A 20,203-nucleotide genomic window follows, 5' to 3' on the forward strand; every position below is an offset into this window, starting at 1 on the left:
GAAAACAAAATATTAGCTAAATCTTAAGATTTTGGATATTATTTTTTTATGCTTTTCTGTATTTCTGAAATTTTCTACACTAAACAAGTAGAATCATGTAACCATCATGTAGTATTTATACTCTGGAAAGTTATTAAAATAAAAAAAAATGTAAGAAATACATGGTGAAAAGTACTGAATAAGTCCGTCAACCTGAGTTAGGGACAAATTGCTTATTTAACAACACGGTTGGAACTTCATTGTAATGGTGGGGAAATTATCTTCCCCTCTCGAAAGGAAATATCTGTAAATAGCTGAGATGCACTTTGAGTTGTCAGATGAAAAGCACTAACCTTTCTTGGATTTGACTCCTACAGAGAAAGCAAAAGCCTCTAATGGCTGTGTCCTGGTGCACTGTTTGGCTGGGATCTCTCGCTCCGCCACCATTGCTATTGCCTACATCATGAAGAGGATGGACATGTCCTTAGATGAAGCTTACAGGTAAGAACAGACCCTGTCTGTGTGATTGACTTTTCATATGCCCTGGAACATGAGGAGGTCTGAGGGTGGGTAGCCATATTAAAGCTCATCATGATTATTTTAGTCACACTCTTTACAGGTAACTGGATTTTTAAATGATCTTTTCAAAGGTTGGAGAAGAACGCATTTTATAATTTAGCATGAATTCTACCCAAACACATGTCAAATGTATCCTCAGCTACTTTTTATGTTTATAACAAATCCAAACAGATCTCTGTCCCGTTATGTGAATTTTATTATATCTTTTCCTAATTGGGGAAGTATCATTTATTCTCATTTAAATACAAGGGAAAAGCTCTAGAGCAGGGGTCCTCAAACTTTGTAAACAGGGGGCCAGTTCACTGTCCCTCAGACCGTTGGAGGGCCGGACTATAGTTTAAAAAAAAACTATGAACAAATTCCTATGCACACTGCACATATCTTATTTTGAAGTAACAACACAAAACGGGAACAAACACAATATTTGTATTTGCATGTGGCCCGCGGGCCGTAGTTTGAGGACCCCTGCTCTAGAGACTACGCATAGAATTTCTGCTCTGCTTCAGCCTTTGTGTGCGGAAGAAGCCTGGTACCTGCAGTGCTGTCAGACTAGGACTTGTCCAGCTCCCTGCACCGAGTGACACTGCCACGTTCTAGAGCCGCCCGGGTTTGGCAGTGCGTGATTCTGGCTGGGCTTCCCCTCCCCTTTTCTCAAAAGGCGGGTGGCAGTGACCCTAACACACTGAGGACTGGGGTTTTCTTCAGTAACTGGAGACTCTGAGTTCTCTGCATGTCTTATTGGAGACCTTTTTTTTATTCCAAATTGGGAAAAAAGAGAGCAGCTTCCATTTGAGGAAGGAGATGGAGGAACTGGGTCCGCCACTTGTCGGCATTAGCTCCTCACCCTCCATTCTGGCTCTCCTCCCCAAGTTCCTCCTGCGCCATGCAGACGCCAGGAGAAAGGCACCCTCACAGCATGTGCGAAGCCTTATTAGGACGTCTCTACGTTTATACCTGTTACAGTTGAGCCAGTTACTTCTGGCTTTGTTAATTTGGTTTCGGTTACTTGATTTCCAAGGAGTTTGTTTTTGATTTTTCTCTTTTCTTATTCAGATATAGATTTTCAGTGTAATTTCACTCCCACATCTTCTGAGGAATGTCCATGAAGGCTAGGGGCCAATAAAGAGTTTATCTACTATCTCTTAAGAGTATTTATTTCAACAATGAAACATAACAGTTATTATTACTAGTTTTGATCCCTCAATGACTTTTCTTTAACATGGTGGTGACCTTAGACCTGGTTTTGAATCCCAGTGCCATTACTTAATAGCTCTGTAATTTAGGCAAGTCACCTAAGGACTTTAGGTGCCTATATGATGGGGTAATTATACCCACCTGACATAGGATGGTTTCAAGGACTGAATGAGATAATGCTCTATTAACTTCATTTAATGCACTAGCATAGTGCTCACTGTAGCTGTCATGTCGAGAACAAAAAAAAGGAACTCAGAAACGTGTGCTTTGGTGCTCTGGCCATCTGATGCCTTGTCTTTTGGTCATTACCTTATAATGTGAACTGTCTTGAGGAAGTGACTTTGGGGATTTTGAGAAGACATTACATTGGGAAATGGAAGATGGGAAGTACAGTGGAAACTTGGTTCTCAAACTAAAATAGTTCCGGAAGGCGATTTGTTCAAGAATGGATTTGTTAAAAAATTGAATTAATCCATTCCAGACCCACAAACCTTTCTTATTACAGTACATGTCTAATGCACTGTTTAATCTATAAATAAACACTTCTTTTCTTAAATTTATCAAAGTACCCCTACTGGCCTTAAACGAATCACTTTCAGCACTCGTTCCAGAGGTATCTTTCAGGTCAGTATGCAGCATCTTGGCTTTTTCACGTCATTGCCTCTCCCTCCCCACCAGCTAACTGCTTTTTGTTTATCCAAATCAAAATTTTTCTATCTCTTCAACTGCCTGTGATTGTTGTTTTGTGACCACTTGCATACCCTTAGCAACATCAGCCCTCTTGATGGCCTCTTTATGCTTTAAAATTGTGCTAATTGACGATTTGCCAGCAATGAAAGCAAACAACAAAACCAGAAAATATTCACAGCACAATTTGCTTAGATGTTAACGAAGGTTTAGTGTCTTTGGGCATTGTCTCCTTTGTGGCCTGAGATGCTTTTTGTCATGCTGAGGTATCAACATGAAAGGGTTGCCAGGTTGAGAACTGAACTGAAGTTTTGTTAGACAACCGAGACATTTTCTCTGTGAACAACTTGGTCGAGAACAGAAATGTTCGAGACTGGAGACATTTGAGAACCGAGGTTTGACTGTAGCTGTTCCACTGCACTTCTTTCTGATGGTAGCACCAAGGTTGTGCGGTCCTAGTGGTGAGGAAAGAACCATCTCATCAATTATAATTGGAAGCTTTGGGTCCTTGAAAATAAAGCTAAAACTAGTGCTTTGGGGGACCTGGAAACCCCCTTTCTAGCATGCTCCAGGGACATGTTATAAAATAAAGCTCCCCCAATGTAGAGGCCCTTCTGTTCTCTACTTGAGGTGTCTGCCTGATTAAAACAGTCATCTTCCAAAGATACTTGGGAAGATAAATCTAATACTTCCCCATCTCATTTACTCACTATTCTTTAAGATAAAGTATAGTTATAAAATTCAAGGTGTTTTTTTCTTCCCCTCTCTTCATAGATTTGTGAAAGAAAAAAGACCTACTATATCTCCAAACTTTAATTTTCTGGGCCAACTCCTGGACTATGAGAAGAAGATTAAGAACCAGACTGGAGCATCAGGGCCAAAGAGCAAACTCAAGCTGCTGCACTGGGAGAAGCCAGGTGAGCCTGTCCCTGTAGCCTCAGAGGCTGGACAGAGGAGCGAGGTGTCCCGCAGTCCACCCTGTGCCGGCTCTGCTACCTCAGAGGCAGCAGGACAAAAGCCTGTGCTTCCCGCCAGTGTGTCCAGCGTACAGCCATCACTATTGGAGGACAGCCCCCTGGTACAGGCGCTCAATGGGCTCCACCTGTCCTCGGACAAGCTGGAAGACAGCAATAAGCTCAAGCGTTCCTTCTCTCTGGATATCAAATCAGTTTCGTACTCAGCCAGTGTGGCAGCATCCTTGCATGGGTTCCCTGCATCAGAAGATGCTCTGGACTACTACAAACCTTCCGCCACTCTGGATGGGCCCAGCAAGCTGTGCCAGTTCTCTCCAGTTGAGGAAGTATCGGAGCAGACTCCAGAAGCCAGCCCAGATAAGGAGGAGGCCAGCGTCCCTAAGAAGCCACAGACTGCCAGGCCTGCAGACAGCCAGAGCAAGCGATTGCATTCAGTAAGAACCAGCAACAGTGGTGCCACCCAGAGGTCCTTCTTATCTCCACTGCATCGGAGTGGGAGCGTGGAGGACAACTACCACACCAACTTCCTTTTTGGCCTTTCCACCAGCCAGCAACACCTTGCAAAGTCTGCCGCTGGGCTGGGCCTCAAGGGTTGGCACTCAGATATCTTGGCTCCCCAGACCTCCACCCCTTCCTTGACCAATAGCTGGTATTTTGCCACGGAGTCCTCTCACTTCTACTCAGCCTCAGCCATCTACGGAGGCAGTGCCAGTTACTCTGCCTACAGCTGCAGCCAGCTGCCCACGTGCAGTGACCAAGTCTATTCCGTGCGCAGGCGGCAGAAGCCGAGTGACAGAGCCGACTCGCGGCGGAGCTGGCATGAGGAGAGTCCCTTTGAAAAGCAGTTTAAACGCAGAAGCTGCCAGATGGAATTTGGAGAGAGCATCATGTCAGAGAACAGGTCGCGGGAAGAACTGGGGAAAGTGGGCAGCCAGTCTAGCTTCTCAGGCAGCATGGAAATCATTGAGGTCTCCTGAGAAGAAAGACACTCGTGACTCTGTTGACAGTTTTTTTCTTGTTCACAAAAAATATTCCCTGTAAATCTGAAATATATATATGTACATACATATATATTTTTGGGAAATGGAGCTATGGTGTAAAAGCAAAAGATGGGTCAACACAATTGTTCTCAGCATCTGCATCTGAGAGACCAGCTAATATTTCTCTCAACAAAAGTGGAAGGGCAGATGCTAGCGTTCCCCGTAGACGGATAAAGCAGTTAGTTATATGCAGTGAATTGCACATCTTCTCGTTCTTACGGAGTCACGTTGTATTTGGTGTTGGAGGGCAGAGTCCCCTTCCGTTTTCATGTTGTGCTACAAGATGTCAAGTTCTAGTCCTTGTCCCGTCCTCCCGTAGTGCACCTTAGCGCTGAGACTGAGCCAGCTTGTGGGTCGGTGGGCAGGCCCTCCTAGGGACAGACCCTAATGGTAAATCCAAGAGAAATGATCACGTCCCAAGCTGATTCACAGATCCAAGCTCACTGCACAGCCGAGTGGCTCGCGCATCATTCTCCTGTTCAGACCATTAGGGGCCTTGCCAAGATCTACTTTAGACAAACCCAGTACCTCAGACAGAAAGTCGGGGCTTTCACCACTACCACGTCTGGGAGCCCGTCTTCTCGGCATTGTGAATAGGCAGGTAGCTAGTCACACTTTTCAGACCAATTCCAACTGCACAGATTTCCAGTTGGGCCTGGATGGTGGTAGTTAATATTTTCTCTCCTTCTTCTCAGCTTTATGAAGAGAAGGGAACCCATCTAGGATTCAGTGCAACAGCCAGGAATCTGGCAGCATAATGATTTAAGCTAAGTTGGGAGGCTAAACAAGTCTACCTCCCTCTTTATAAATCAAAGAACTGTTCAAAATGGGGTTGGTACTCCTTTAAGGAAAGATTAACTTGGTCCAAAGCCAGATGTGAATTCACTTGGCTTGGTAGCAGAGCAGCAGCACCTTCTGATTCTCAGCCAGAGCAGGTGCTTTTCACTTGTTCCACTGCACGGGTACATTTTGTGAAAGTGTGGCCTTTTAAGGGAAACTACCAAGAGGGAGAAAAACTATAGAAAGATTGAAGACGTTTGTACGGTTGCTGAGGAGAAGCAGGAAATGTATTTCTCAGTGGTTATTTTCCCCCTTAGCATGTGAGAAGGGTGGTATTTCTATAATTCCCTTAGACTTTCAGATTTACTAATCGGGCCGAGGACGGCTTTAGTAAGCAAGGAATGTTCAGAATAAAACCATATAGGGAGGTGAGGAGAAAGTGGTTGAATTTTGTTTCGTTGTGAGCTGAGTGGAAAGCCATAGTCAAGCTATTCTCAGAAAATATCCCCAACATTTCTTTCGTAGAAGGGACCTACAGCAATGGGTGGGACCAAGGTGCTTTCTCAGTCCTTGACCTACAATCACTATGGAATCAATCCTGGCAGCTGAAAGTAGGAGGCGCTGAGGACAAGTACACGAGTGATAGTACATCCCTGCTTTTAAACGTCCTGGCTTAGGTTTTTGTCAGCTGCAATATGGTCCTCCTTTGAAGCCTTAATTCACGTCAGCAGCTTTTTGGGGAAGGGGGTGTGTTATCATTGTTCTTTACTGTAAGTGTAGCTACTTGCTGACTCATATCTCAGGTTTTTCTGTGTTTGAGAAATGGACAGTCTTTTGACTAGGATGTGACTTAGTGTTTCCTATGGTGACTGCTAAAACCAGCATAGAATGACATGATTTAAAACTGACTTGATCATAACAATTAACACGACTGTTTGTGCACAGATAATGTGCTATGATGTGGGTTTAAAATGAAGGCAGGAGAATAAATTGCATAGGGAGTGGGTGCATTGTTACCATATTGAAAAAGTTCTGTTAAATCATCTGAGTTAGTTTTTCTTATACTTTTACATTTTGGGTGTAATCAGACATTCTCAAGGTTTTACACAGTAATTTTTGATGTGTTATGTATACACACACAGATGTGTAACAGAGTTTGGTCACAACTGTTGAACATTTTTAAGAAATGAAAGCAATAGTTCCAATGTTAAGTATGTTTCAGGAGGGTTAGGGCACTTGGTTTAGATATCTGGGCAGAAATTTGCTGTCTATCATGGGATTTCTCATGACCATGGTCCCCTTCCTTCTTGTGACTGTGATGTAGTCATACACTACAACCTTTAGTTCTTGATCATTAATGTCAAATCATCAGTTCTTGGAATCAAGACTACCATGCTGAGGGGGCAGCCTGAGAGGCAGTCCTGGAGCTACGTGGGCGTCTGCAGACGGTGTGGTGGCGGGCTCTCCTCAGCATATGATCCTCTGGAAGCCTGGAGTCTACTAGGATGATAAAGAACAGTGATTTTAAAGAGCAAAACTAGACTATGTGAGAAATGCTGGGAAATGGTTCAGGACATTTGTAAAGTGAGGTGGAAAGACTGTATAAATGTTTAATATGAATATAGTGTTCTTTTGGAGTAAGGCAAGCTGTTGAATGGTTAAATTGTGCATTTCTCATGTTGATGTGTCATGTGTGTTAATACGATGAAATAAAATCAAAACTGGTACCTGTTTATACATAAATAGGAGAAAGGACCTCTCTTTGCAGCTATAAACTTGGTGGGAACAGCAATGTCAAAACTGTGAAAGGAGCAGTGGTAGAACCTCTTACGTCAGAGAGGATTTAGCTCCACATGAAATGATGAGGTCATCAGACATATTATGTGCTCCATCATTCACATGAAACACTGGGTCATTAGCATTTCCAGCCAGCCTTCCTTCTTTCATGTTTATACCAGATGCACGTGGCATTTGCTTACTGATCGCATCCAGAACAAGTCCTGGGTAGAGATTAAAAAGGCCAGATACACATCTGTGGTACACTTTAATGTATATAAATGGTGCTATACTTCTTGTAGGAAAAACCGAGGAGGAATAGTTATTAAAGATCTGTTCTCCATTCTTACCATGTACAAATTCAAATATATATATTTTATTGATTTTAGAGGAAGGGAGAGAGAGAAACATCAATGAGACTGAAACATCAACATCGACGGAGGGCCTCCTGCATGCCCCCTACTGAGGATCAAGCCTGAAAGCTGGGCAAGTGCCCTGACCGAGTATTAAACCAGACACTTCTTGGTGCATAGGTTGATGCTCACCACTGAGCCACACCAGCCAGATGCTACATACATCTTAATTACCTCTCTGCCTATAAATGACGCTGGACTTCCCTTCCGTGCAAGCTGGTGGAGTAATGAGAAAATGAATTACAGGTAATGTCACTTAAGTTGGCTGTGAAAGCTTTCTGTGTTAAAGTTCGATTTAAGAAAATATAAAAGAAAGAAGGACTGAACGGGGCCAGTGAAGACTAGAAGAGTGTGCTGGCTAGGACCTGGCAGAAAAATGGAGGTGGGTATGTGGCTAGAATAAAGGAAATACGGAATAAACCTGCCTGGAGTTGGAAGGTGGCAGGGGAGCAGGTATTTCAGTGAGAGGCTCAGATGGAGAAGGTATAGATGTTGGGAAGGCTGGAGGTCAACCAGTTACTAGTTCAAATGCAGACAGATTTGGGGGGCTGAGTAGGCTGGTGCTGGCGGACTAGTTTGGGTCTGACAACTAAAATGTGACCAGGCCTTAGACGAAGGGGAAATCAGGTGTAGATGTGGAGTAGGGTGTGCATAGTGGGACTAGCTGACAACCTTTTTACCCTTAAAACCTTCACTGCCATTGTTACTTTTAAATACTGTATGCTGTTGTTTTTCCAACACTAAGGCGGAATGTTTCACGTCTAGTAAACAAAATTTGTCTAGGTGCTTTTCTCTATCACTCTTTTGCGTCTATAAATGGAAGAGGGAAGTAAGTTATTTCCAGCATTCTGTGGGGCCCATTCATCCTATACAGCATAATTATACTAGTTATCTCTTTAAAGTGTTGTGAAATCAACTGGAAAATTACAGCACCTTCTTGGAAGATGTTTACAAGTCAACCATATTGTTGCAGTTTCTGTGCACAGACATCAAGTTGGGTTTATGTAAAAACAGAGGTTTCATTCCTTTGGTTCTAGCTGAAACACTGGAGTCAGTTTTAAATGCTATCCCACAGGAAATGCAGACTGTAACCTTGTAGGAGCAGTGTCACTGGCAAAGGGCAGCTTAGGGTTTGTGTAGCTGTGGTCTGGGTCCTCTCTGGTCAGGGGAATGGTGACCGTTTCAAAGGCTGACTTAGAAGTACATTGTTCACAAAAGCATCCAGCATAAGTCATGACTCACTATAGCAGGGGTCCTCAAACTTTTTAAACGGGGCAAGTTCACTGTCCCTCAGACCGTTGGAGGGCCGGACTATAGTTTAAAAAAAAAACCATGAACAAATTCCTATGCACACTGCACATATCTTATTTGGAAGTAAAAAAACAGAACGGGAACAAATACAATATTTGTATTTGCACGTGGCCCGCGGGCCATAGTTTGAGGACCCCTGCACTATAGAATAAAAGGTAGTAGAGGAAGATGCCTTAATTGGTGAAGAAAACTGAGTCATCAGTAAGTGCCATCAGGTCTTACAGTGGCACGACGCCCCCGGACCAATCCCTGAGAGTGATGGAGGCAAACACACCTGCATCCCACAGGAGACACCGGTATACTAGCAGCCACTGGATTTGGTTGCTTTTACATTTTGCTTTTTTTCATTTGAAATGTGAACCATTTATCTGGTTGGCCCCCACTTCTATAGCCAAGACATTTGAATGCCTTGTATGTGTGCAAGAAGTTAAATGTTATCCTATCTAATAAAAGAATAATATGCAAATTGACCATCACTTAAACACACAAGATGGCTGCCCCCATGTGGACACAAGATGGCCTGCAGAGGAGGGCAGTTGTGGGCAATCAGGACAGTAGGGGAGGGCAGTTAGGGGTGACTGGGCTGGCAGAGGAGGGCAGTTGGGGGGTCCCAGGCCTGCAGGAGAGGGCAGTTGTGGGGGGGACCCAGGCCTGCAGAGGAGGGCAGTTGGGGGGGGGGGCAGGCCTGCAGGAGAGGGCAGTTGGGGGGGGAACCAAGCCTGCAGGGGAGGATAGTTGGGGGGGGGACCAGCCCTGCAGGGGAGGGCAGTTGGGTGTGGCCAGGACAGCAAGGGAGGGCAGTTTGGGGTGACCAGGCTGGCAAGGGAGGGCAGTTAGGGGTGACCGGGCCAGCAGGGGAGGGCAGTTAGGGGCAATCGGGCCGGCAGGGGAGCAGTTAAGCGTCAATCAGGCTGGCAGGGGAGTGGTTAGGGGCAATCAAGCAGGCAGGCAGGCGAGCAGTTAGGCGTCAATCAGGCTGGCAGGGGAGTGGTTAGGGGCAATCAGGCAGGCAGGCAGGCGAGCAGTTGGGAGCCAGCAGTCCTGGATTGTAAGAGGTCAGTCAGACATCCCTTGAGGGGTCCCAGATTGGAGAGGGTGCAGGCTGGGCTGAGGGACACCCCCCGCCCCTGCACGATTTTTGTGAACCAGGCCTCTAGTTTGTTATAAATGAGTGAATGATGACATCTCCTTCAGGGCACTATGTAATGAAAGTGTAGGGGAAAGAAAAGTAAAATTACTTTTCTCATGATTAAAAATCTTACACCTAAAAAGTCCACAAGAAGAAAATTTTTACTTCATAATCTTTAGTATCAACATTTGAAATCATTTCCTACTGATTACTATATATATGGGTTTAGCTGAGGTATAAACAAATTGGGAAGAGGATATTTTCTATCTAGAATACAGTGTCTCCTCACAACCCTCAACTTCTGAAGATTCCTGGTTTTGCTTTGGGACTAAGGGAAATACCAAAGCTAAGTAAATTTCACAAATCACAGAACCAGTGACATATGTCAGTCCCCCGGGGCCACTGGTTTATGTAACCTTGGAAACAGCATGGTTGTAATACCTATAATGTACCTTTTACATACGTCAGAGGGAAAGCAAAGAAATACCTAGAGAATACTTTACAAAAAAATAAACAAAACCCCCCACTTCATTCCCTGAGTGCACTAATATACCTCAGGGTATATATGAAGTCCTCAAAACTCATTTTATCAAATATTTATCCTGGCAGAGAATACAATCAAGTTACTAATGAGAAAACTGAAGGAAACAGACATGGAATCTACATAAAGGCTCTCGTGAAATTTACATTATCACTTGATCTTAACCCCACAACTCATTTGTTGTAAATTTTTATGCACATAACAAGGAGTGAAGGCCACCTGCTTCAACTAGTCAAACAAGGAGACTGCATGTTAGGGGCCTGTTTGACGGTGTTCATAAATACAGATGAATCAACTGAGAAAAGAAGGGAGCCACTGGACCCTAATTTACAATTAACAAAAAGAAGGGAAGAAGCTTTGTTCCCTTGGGAACTCAGAATTTAAAGTCACTACACCAAGACCTGAGGCCATTGCTCAGAGACGACAGGTCAAGACGGTCCTCATCGTTGCTAAAGAGTAAAGTGTCAGAGTTGCAGACTTGAAATCTTAGAGTTGGAAGGGGCTTGAGAACCCAGTGTATGGGGTAGAGAGGTGGAAATTGAGGCTCAGGGAGATTTAAATGACTTACTAGAGATCAAGACTAGACACTTCCAGCCAGGGCTCTTCCAGAACTCCACTGCCCCCTCACTCCTGAAACATCCAAAGGCCAGGTAGGTCATCGAGTATTAACCAGCAGACATCAAGCACACCTGTTACTTGAAATAACAAATCACCCCGATTCCCGGAATCCAGTGGAAAAAGTAAAATATTGAGTAGAGAAAGCACAGGTAACACCAAGTTATCAGAGAACCACTAGGAATGAGCATAATAGGGAGGGCTGTTACAGGTACTGACCTTAAGCAGTTAGTTACGGCAGCTGGTAGAAGTCTCAGTTCAGCTGTTTTCTCTTGGCCTGAAGTCACCGGACAGGTGGCCGGGCGAGAAGCTGGATGTGCAGTGGCGAGAGCCAGTACAACTGAAGCCTGCAAGCAACACGGTGGGCCCAACATCCATCTCACCAGAACCCAGCTGGCCTCTCCTTGGAGCCTGCGTCCTCCCTGCTGCAGATGACCTGAAGGAGCCAGTCACACCTGGCCTGTGATTTGGCAGAGCAGCGGGCTGAGTTCCGAGGAGCTGGGGAGCTGGAGAAGCTCTGGGCCCAGCTGCTGTCCACCGGACCCATGGAATGTGCATGAGATGCAACATGGCCCGACCCATGGCAACTTCCAGCACTAAGCCTGGGCCTGGCATTATTTCCCTAACAAGTGACATGCATGCTCCTCTTGTGGCCAAACCTAACTGGAAATAAACAGGGAAGGAATTCTGGGTAACACAGTACAGACAGTCCTTGGGTTACATCGGACTCAACGTACATCGTTTTGCGGTTACGTCGCCATTTCCCATTTATTTATATATATATATATAAAAAGTTGTCATTTCAACGTATGTACATATGTGCTTTATGTTTATTATTTACCACAAGTAAAGGTCAGGAATTGTTATCTTTCTTTTAATTTTCTTTTACTGTTTCACTTCATTACTGCTGTGTATGTGCTCCATGTGAGTGACTTAGGTGCTTATGGAGGTGGGTTCTGAATTACGGCGGAAGTCACGTTACGTTGCCGTAGGAACGGATCTCCGACGTAACCTGAGGACCTTCTGTATAAGTTAGCCAAGGGGACAAAATTGTGAAACTACCACACACCATAAATATCGAATTAACTAGTATTCTTTAAAAATACATTGTTCTCCTCTGCTGCTCTCCAATAAATATCTATTCAGGACTGTAATCTAAGTTAACGCCATGTTTTGTCTAATTCATTTTACTATGAAGTAAGTGCAGTGAGGGTGATGGCACCTGAGCTCTTTATCCAGCCCTGTAGACAACAACCCCTTCCTTCTCTGAAAGCTACAGCACTTCCTTGTGTTCAGAGCTGGGTTCTGTATTCAACAGGAACTCAAAAGAGGACAATGATGGTGATGGCTTTAAAATGCCACTTACTGTCAGTCCAGGTGAAGGGAATATGAGTGTTCATTGCATTATAATTTTCCACTTTTCTGCCAGTTTAGAGATTTAAAAAATGAAGTTAGAAAAAAAAAATAGTACTGAGAGTAGGTGGGACCTAGTATAGCCATGTTAAAATGTATTGTGAAATTATAATATTAATATAAAAAACAGCATGAAAGAGTATGCAGAGAAAGATCAATAGGCCAGGTAGGGCAATGAGTATTAACCAGTTGACAGTAAGTGGCATTTTAAAGCCATCACCAGCATTGTCTTTTTTTTGAGTTGCTGTTGAAGGCAGGACCCAGCTCCAAACACAAGGACATGCTGTAGGTTTGGGATGATTAGAATAAGTTTAGTATGTGAAAGAAGGGAGTGCTACCCATCAATGAAGGGAAGATATGTTACTCAGTCATTAAGATCTGACCACCCAAAAGGCATTATGATGACGAGCTTCTTTCACCGGTGTGGCCCCAGCGAGGTAAGGGCATAGCTCCCCGCTCCCAGCTCACTGCTTCGTGTTCCTCCACGGTTCCCTCAGACCACTCCATCTCCTCAGGCTGACGTCTCCACCCACCTTCCCAGTGCCCAGGAAGGCAGAAATGGGTGCTGGGGGCATCCTGGGAAATAGATAGATGCAACCTGGACTCTTCTCTGGGCTCTGGTTTCCAACTTGTCTTCCTGACTCAGAGGGAATGAACAATTTTGATATTGTTTTGGTCCTTAGAAAATCCTAGAAAATGTTGGTGTTTTCCCATGTCTGAGTTTTAAAAAAAATTTTTTTTTCTGCGTAGCTTAGAATATTCCTGTTTCTTCTGTCATTCAGAATATAGTCCTGAATACTGTCCATTCTGGACTATGTTGTACTCCATTGATCTTTCTCTGTTTCAAGCTCTTTATGTCCTACAGTTTATTCTGGGTTCTATGGACCTTGCAAGATAGTACCTCATTACAATCCAAGATTTAAAAAACTGTAAACTCCAAGAAGCAGGTAAAGTTTGCCTGGGAAATGCTAAGTTAAGTGAGATCGGCATTCATCTTACAAACATACCGAAGGCTGTTTCTGACATTGAAGAAACCCCTCAGGCTTGGAGGAGTAAAGGGAGCACGGTGAGTCCTGTACGACATCCTGGCCCAGGGCTTCCCTTCCTTCCCATCTCTGACTCAGTTCCCCTGCCTGGACCTATTCCCAAACCCCATTCCTTTGCTTCTTCAGTTTTTCTTCCATTTGAACATTTATGACATGCAAAGTACTGCACGAAGTAGCTCTGGTTACTCAAATTGCTTCATTTCCTAAACTCTCATAAATCAGCATCATTCTGAGTTTACTGTCTTCAGAAAAGAAGGGTAGGGACGCTGTGGCCATTTCTACCTCCCCGGCACAGGGTCTGGCACATCCGATGGCGCCATGAACGCCTGCTGAGTGAGTGTTGCCGGGTGTCCAATCAAAGCTGGCCGTGCCACACGTCTGCCAAGCCAGTGAAACAGATGCTGGCTAGAACCTTGTTACACAAACGGGCGTCCTGCAGTGTCGATGTAACAAAGAGAAACTGAGCTGTGCATCAGAAACCCAGTTGTCAGTGGGAGATGAGCCGATGAGGGTGTAGAAAGGGAGTTGCCAGTTTCCGATGACAACACCATAAGCTGGCACACACCAACACTGTTTCACTGGGGCAGGAAGAGGGCGTCCACAGAAAGGCCTGTGGGTGGAAATGGGGTAGGAACAGTAACAACACACAGGCCCGGATTAAATTAGTTCTTTATGCTTACAACCCATAACCCAGAGCCCTGACAACATTTCATGGAGGCATCAAGGACAGAGCTCCTTAACATAGTCCTCCCCTTCGCTCCACATCTTCACTCCACAAGCCAGACTAAATAATATACACTCTCAATTTAAAAAAGCTAAACAAAATAAAAATAACTTCCAACGCAGAGTTCTGGAAAGAATTCCTAATAAAACCGTTCCGACTTAAGGTACCACTGAGAATTAGTTTGGTTCATTTTGCAAAGGAAACTGCATCAAGGAGAGGGGGAGGTAGGGCAACATGAGGTCTTCAGGCCAGCGGGCTGCCTCACAGCCCCTTCCATCAGCTCGGAGCCTGGTCACAGCATCCGACTTTGGTTCCAAATGTCCTCAGGGTACTGGTGGCACCAGGCGCTGTCCCCAGGGAACACCTCCTGGCCGGAGGGGAGAAGCCGCTACAGCTTGAGCTCTCGGTCCGGCTTCATGCTGAAGGGCTCCAGCCGCTCGCCCTCGGGCAGCATGCTGTTGAGCCTCTCCATCAGGGGCACGGTCTGGTCTATGCCCATCTGGATGCGGCGGAGGATGGCGGACATTTCGTTGACTTTCTGGATCTGCTCCGCATATTTGGCATACCTTTTCTGGCGCTCTTGCATGAAGCTAAAGAGAGTTTCTACAGAAAGGTCCATCTGTAGAAGGAAAGGAAGTGAAATGCATTAATCTAGTTCAAGTCCTCTCTGGAGCGTCCGGTGGTCAGCGCTCGATGGAGGCACAGAGTCCCTCGGGTCAGGTGGGAGCCGGCTAGCTTGAGGGGAAGCAAGCACTGGGGGACTGAAAAACCTTCATAAAAAAGAACTTTATCAACTGCAGCCCTAGAGCCATCATTAGAGGGAGACTAAGAGATGACTGTCTCGGCTCTGTGTTTTGGGAACTTGAGCCATTTATACCTCATTGAGACCCTGGATTTCTATCTCGGTCTCTCTACATGAAAGAATCCTGGGCTCAGAAATCTGACAGACCAGGGTCTGAAGCTGGCTCTGCCACGTGGGTTGATAATAACTATGCTTTCTATCTCAAAGCCTTCATCTGCAAGCAATGGAACAAATTCAGGCCTGCACGTTGCTGTGAGGATGAAATAACACCTGCAAACACATGTCGCACAGGACTCGGGGGGCACGGAGGTGCTTTAAACCTCACTCTTCATTCTCCCTCTCTTCCCTGGTGGCTTTCCCTGCCAGGACCGAAATGCCACCCACGGCTCAAGTCCATGCCCTACGAGGCAAACGGTGAGGAGCGCTTCGTGTATCCTCTCCCCCAGTTAAACAAACTCGAGGCTCCGGCTCCCCTTCTGTGACCTCTTTTCTTCCCCTCGTGAAGTTCTTTGGAACCTACCATCTGGATGAAGTAGGGGCAGGGAACCTCCAGCATGTCCGGTGCCTATACCCCCTCCTCTGAGTAGATCCCCATATCCACTCCCTCCCAGTTTCCTCCCCCGACCAGTGAAGAAACAAATTATCAAAGACTCACACTGCTATCCCAGAGTTCAAGTGCTACGGCTGCCCATGTCATCTATCCCAGGAGCACGCCCCTTCCCAACCACAATCGTGTCAAGTGCTGGCATTCCATCAAGCTACCTCAGAGCCTCTGCAAATGTGTGACCAAAACAAAACTAACTAACTAACATCGAAGAGACCAAAGCTAACTCTAACAAAAAAGAACCAGTTCTGTTTTTGCACTGTGGACAGAGGGATGGTGTGAGAACTCAGTGCTTGATTTCTGGGTTGGTTCCTCCCTCGTTCTCTAATGCCTAGGGGACAAAAAGACAGCTAGCGGGACGGGGTGCAAGGATAAAACAAAAACCATCCCAGTGGGAAACTCCAAATAATGTGGAAACAGCTTATACTTTCAGAGGGTTTTGTGCAACCCCACTTAGTCACTCAGCACTCTGGAGGTAGTGAGCAGGTAAATTATCGCCTTTCCAGGGCGGCGATTCAATCTAACACCGAGACACACTCCACTTCTGAGAGGCAGCAGGAGATGGGGGAGCCAGTTGGAATCCTCACAAGAACCAGCCCGGTCCTGGGATCGCATTTCACTTGACAGGGGCATCCCATCCCCCACTCCCAACGCAACAGAGTAGACAGGCACATGAGTTTATCATGTCTAAGGCCCTTGGCAATCAGCCCATTCCCCCTGATATTTACTTGATCAGACAGTCTTTACGACCATTTTAGCAAGGTGTTCGCTTAACAGTAATGTGTAGTACGTCCCTACACATTTCCGCATCCAGCTGGGGCCCATGTTTAATGTAGCCACAGCTTTAGTTCAAAGCCACATCATGTTTCATGCTTAGGTGAGAATACATACTCAAGCATGCTATTCTTACATGCTTACAGTTTGGCTTTCAAGAGCCAATTGCGAAAGAATTAAAAACGTGGAGAACCAAGATGGCGGCATAGGTTAACGCCGGAGTTTGCTGCTTTGAACAACTACTTCAAAAGTGAAACCAAAAAACGGAAGGGACATCACCCAGAACCACAGGAACGCTGGCTGAGTGGAAGTCCTACAACTAGGAGGAAAGAGAAACGCATACGGACACTCAGAGGAGGCGCAGTGCTGAAGTCAAATTCTGAGGTGCGGAGTGCGCAGAGCGGGCTGGCGGCGGAGGGCGCGGTTGGCATTTTCAATCGGGAGGGAGTCGCAGACTCTGAGCTCCAGATACAGGCGAGTCTTTAGGGACCCAGACTCAAACGGGAGAAGCGGGACTGTCTGGCTTCGGTCAGAGTGAGTGCAGCTTTCTCTCTGAGCTTTGCAGCGGGTGCTGGGACTCAGAGAGGCAGAGCCCCTGGGGACAGGACTGAGAGCCGCCATAACTGCTCTCTCCGGCCCACCCTGTTGATCCTGTGCGACCCGCCCCGCCCAAGCCCTGCACAGAGGCATTTGCCGGATAGCCTCAGGCAAACGCCAGATTAGCACCTCCCTAGAGGACAGAAGTTCTCTCACTGCTGACACAGCTGATTCTCATAGCCACTTGGCCTGGAGGTCAAACCCTCCCTGGAATTAGCTACAACAATCAAGATTTAACTATAAGACTGCGAACAAAGACCACTAGGGGGTGCACCAAGGAAGCATAACAAAATGCAGAGACAAAGAAACAGGACAAAATTGTCAATGGAAGATATAGAGTTCAGAACCACACTTTTAAGGTCTCTCAAGAACTGTTTAGAAGCCGCCGATAAACTTGATGAGATCTACAAGAAAACTAATGAGACCCTCGATCTTATATTGGGGAACCAACTAGAAATTAAGCATACACGGACTGAAATAACGAATATTATACAGACTCCCGACAGCAGACAAAAGGAGCGCAAGAATCAAGTCAATGATTTGAAATGCGAGGAAGCAAAAAACACCCAACCGGAAAAGCAAAATGAAAAAAGAATCCAAAAATGCGAGGATAGTGTAAGGAGCCTCTGGGACAGCTTCAAGCGTACCAACATCAGAATTATAGGGGTGCCAGAAGATGAGAGAGAGCAAGATATTGAAAACCTATTTGAAGAAATAATGACAGAAAACTTCCCCCACCTGGTGAAAGAAATGGACTTACAGGTCCAAGAAGCGCGGAGAACCCCAAACAAAAGGAATCCAAAGAGGACCACACCAAGACACATCATAATTAAAATGCCAAGAGCAAAAGACAAAGAGAGAATCTTAAAAACAGCAAGAGAAAGAAACTCAGTTACCTACAAGGGAAAACCCATACGACTGTCAGCTGATTTCTCAACAGAAACTGTGCAGGCCAGAAGGGAGTGGCAAGAAATATTCAAAGTGATGAATACCAAGAACCTACAACCAAGATTACTTTATCCAGCAAAGCTATCATTCAGAATTGAAGGTCAGATAAAGAGCTTCACAGATAAGGAAAAGCTAAAGGAGTTCATCACCACCAAACCAGGATTATATGAAATGCTGAAAGGTATCCTTTAAGAAGAGGAAGAGGAAGAAAAAGGTAAAGATACAAATTATGAACAACAAATATGCATCTATCAACAAGTGAATCTAAGAATCAAGTGAATAAATAATCTGATGAACAGAATGAACTGTTGATTATAATAGAATCAGGGACATAGAAAGGGAATGGACTGACTATTCCTGGGGGGGAAAGGGGTATGGGAGATGCGGGAAGAGACTGGACAAAAACCGTGCACCTATGGATGAGGACAGTGGGTGGGGAGTGAGGGCGGAGGGTGGGGCGGGAACTGGGAGGAGGGGAGTTATGGGGGGAAAAAAAAGAGGAACAAATGTAATAATCTGAACAATAAAGATTTAATTAAAAAAAAAAAAAGAGCCAATTGCATAACAGTCCATGAAAGAAAAAAACAACTTAAGGTTGAATGACCTCCAAGGTCTCAGAACGACAGAACCAAGCCTAGAACTCACATCTCCTCAGTCCAGCATCTTCCTTTTACACGTATTTCCCAAGCAAGAGAGTCCTCCACTAGTGTACATGAGATTGTAGTTGGTACGTGAAATTTCAGTTGGTACATGGCTTGACATTGAACAATGTCAAAGTACATGATGGAAAAAGTCATTGCCTTTTAAATCCTTTCCCATTCTTTCTGATTGCTACAAGAAAGTCTCGATTTGGTGCAAGTAAGACTTTAATACCTGGAAAAGTATAGTAAAATTGGTGATACCTATTTCTTTTGTCATTTTCTCTCTTGAGGCAACACTGTTCCTGATCCCTAATCCCTGTCCCTATCTTTGTATGGTTAATGAACCCCAGTGCAGACTTATTCTAGCACATCTGACGTGAGTTTAGGCAGTAAAGTCACTATCTAATGCAATTCTGGATCTTACCATTGTGACCATCTGGGACTTATCCTTACTCACCTTTCCTATTTCTACTTTTGGAACAAAGATTCTAGAAGCATAAACAGACATGTGTTGAGTACTACAGAGTGAACATGCAAGATCATAGGGATATAGATACTGAGAACCAAAACTATTCACACCCACACAGCTTACTGTGTACATTAATATGACGTTTCTTTTCCACTGTCTTTGTTAACATAACTTTACTATTCCAGGAAACTAAGGCCCAGAAAGAGAAATGTTGCAAATAAGTTTGTTACAGGAACTTCCAGAAACATCATTTAAATGTTTAAAAAAAAAAAAAAAAGGTTTTCCAACACAGAGAATGCCTGTTTATTCTCCACAACCCTTGCCTTGAAAACCTTGCTTTGCAGTGACAAGTTCTAGTCAGTGGATGTATATGTGGAGGTTGCCCGTGGCAGCTGTTAGCTGGCACACTCTTTGTTCTCCTCCTCCTCTTCGTCCCTTCCTTCACTCTGCTGTTGCCGGAATGTGGATGCAGCCCCGTTAGACCACAAGGATAACTAAGGTCACATCACTAGTTTGGCAGAGCAGAGAGCTAGAGAAATCTGGGTCCATGAGGACTTTTGTGGCTGAGAGTAGTACCAGGCATGGAAGAGAAGCATAAACTTCCATTCTATATAAGCCACTGTAATTTCGGATCTCTGTAACAGCAGCTGAATTTAATCTTTAACTGACAGACATAAATGAGGTAAAGTCCCTGCCCTCAAGGAACCAAATATTTACTCTCAAACTCATATTTAAAATCTTGTCTTACATATTCATACGTGTTTTTTTGTGTGTGTTTTTTGTGGCAGTACATTTCAACGGACAGGTGAAAAAGGAGGTGAGATTACTTGTGGGTATATCTGTGGGCTTTACCAAAACATTAGATTTCTGCAGAATGTGCTCAAATTTGTTCCCTATATAGATGGGGCAGCCTATTTGCCCACCTGGTCAGTCCACTGCTGGATATGGATCCAAAATATCAGCAAATCAAATCCAGCAGTATACGAAAGGGTAATGCATCCTAACCAAGTGAGGCTTATCTCAAGGATGCATGCTTTTACAGCATCTGGCAGTCAAAGTAATCTGCCATTTCAACAGAATAAAGATTAAAAATCATAATCATTTCAATAGATGCAAAAAAAGCATTCAACAAATTCAATTGTTAAAAATTTCAGCAAACTAGAAACA

The 20,203-nt window shown here is 44.8% G+C and overlaps 2 protein-coding genes across 3 annotated transcripts in view; one reads left to right on the top strand and one right to left on the bottom strand.

The window, feature by feature from the left end:
• DUSP16 (dual specificity phosphatase 16) overlaps positions 1-6,976 on the top strand; it is a 92,958-nt gene extending 85,982 nt beyond the window's left edge. Inside the window, exons 7-8 of the mRNA XM_036297228.1 lie at positions 357-480; positions 3,214-6,976. Of these exons, the coding sequence (XP_036153121.1) occupies positions 357-480; positions 3,214-4,390 (1,301 nt within the window). The 3' untranslated portion in view covers positions 4,391-6,976. The remainder of the gene's footprint in view (positions 1-356; positions 481-3,213) is intronic.
• A 7,152-nt stretch (positions 6,977-14,128) lies between these two features.
• Positions 14,129-20,203, bottom strand: part of BORCS5 (BLOC-1 related complex subunit 5) — a 77,337-nt gene continuing 71,262 nt past the window's right edge. For both annotated transcript variants that reach the window (XM_036297230.1, XM_036297229.1), the window contains exon 4: positions 14,129-14,820. In XM_036297230.1, coding sequence (XP_036153123.1) covers positions 14,590-14,820 — 231 coding nt within the window. In that variant the 3' untranslated portion in view covers positions 14,129-14,589. The remainder of the gene's footprint in view (positions 14,821-20,203) is intronic.

Source organism: Myotis myotis, unplaced genomic scaffold (assembly GCF_014108235.1).
Source record: "Myotis myotis isolate mMyoMyo1 unplaced genomic scaffold, mMyoMyo1.p scaffold_m19_p_3, whole genome shotgun sequence".
Lineage (NCBI taxonomy): Eukaryota > Metazoa > Chordata > Mammalia > Chiroptera > Vespertilionidae > Myotis > Myotis myotis.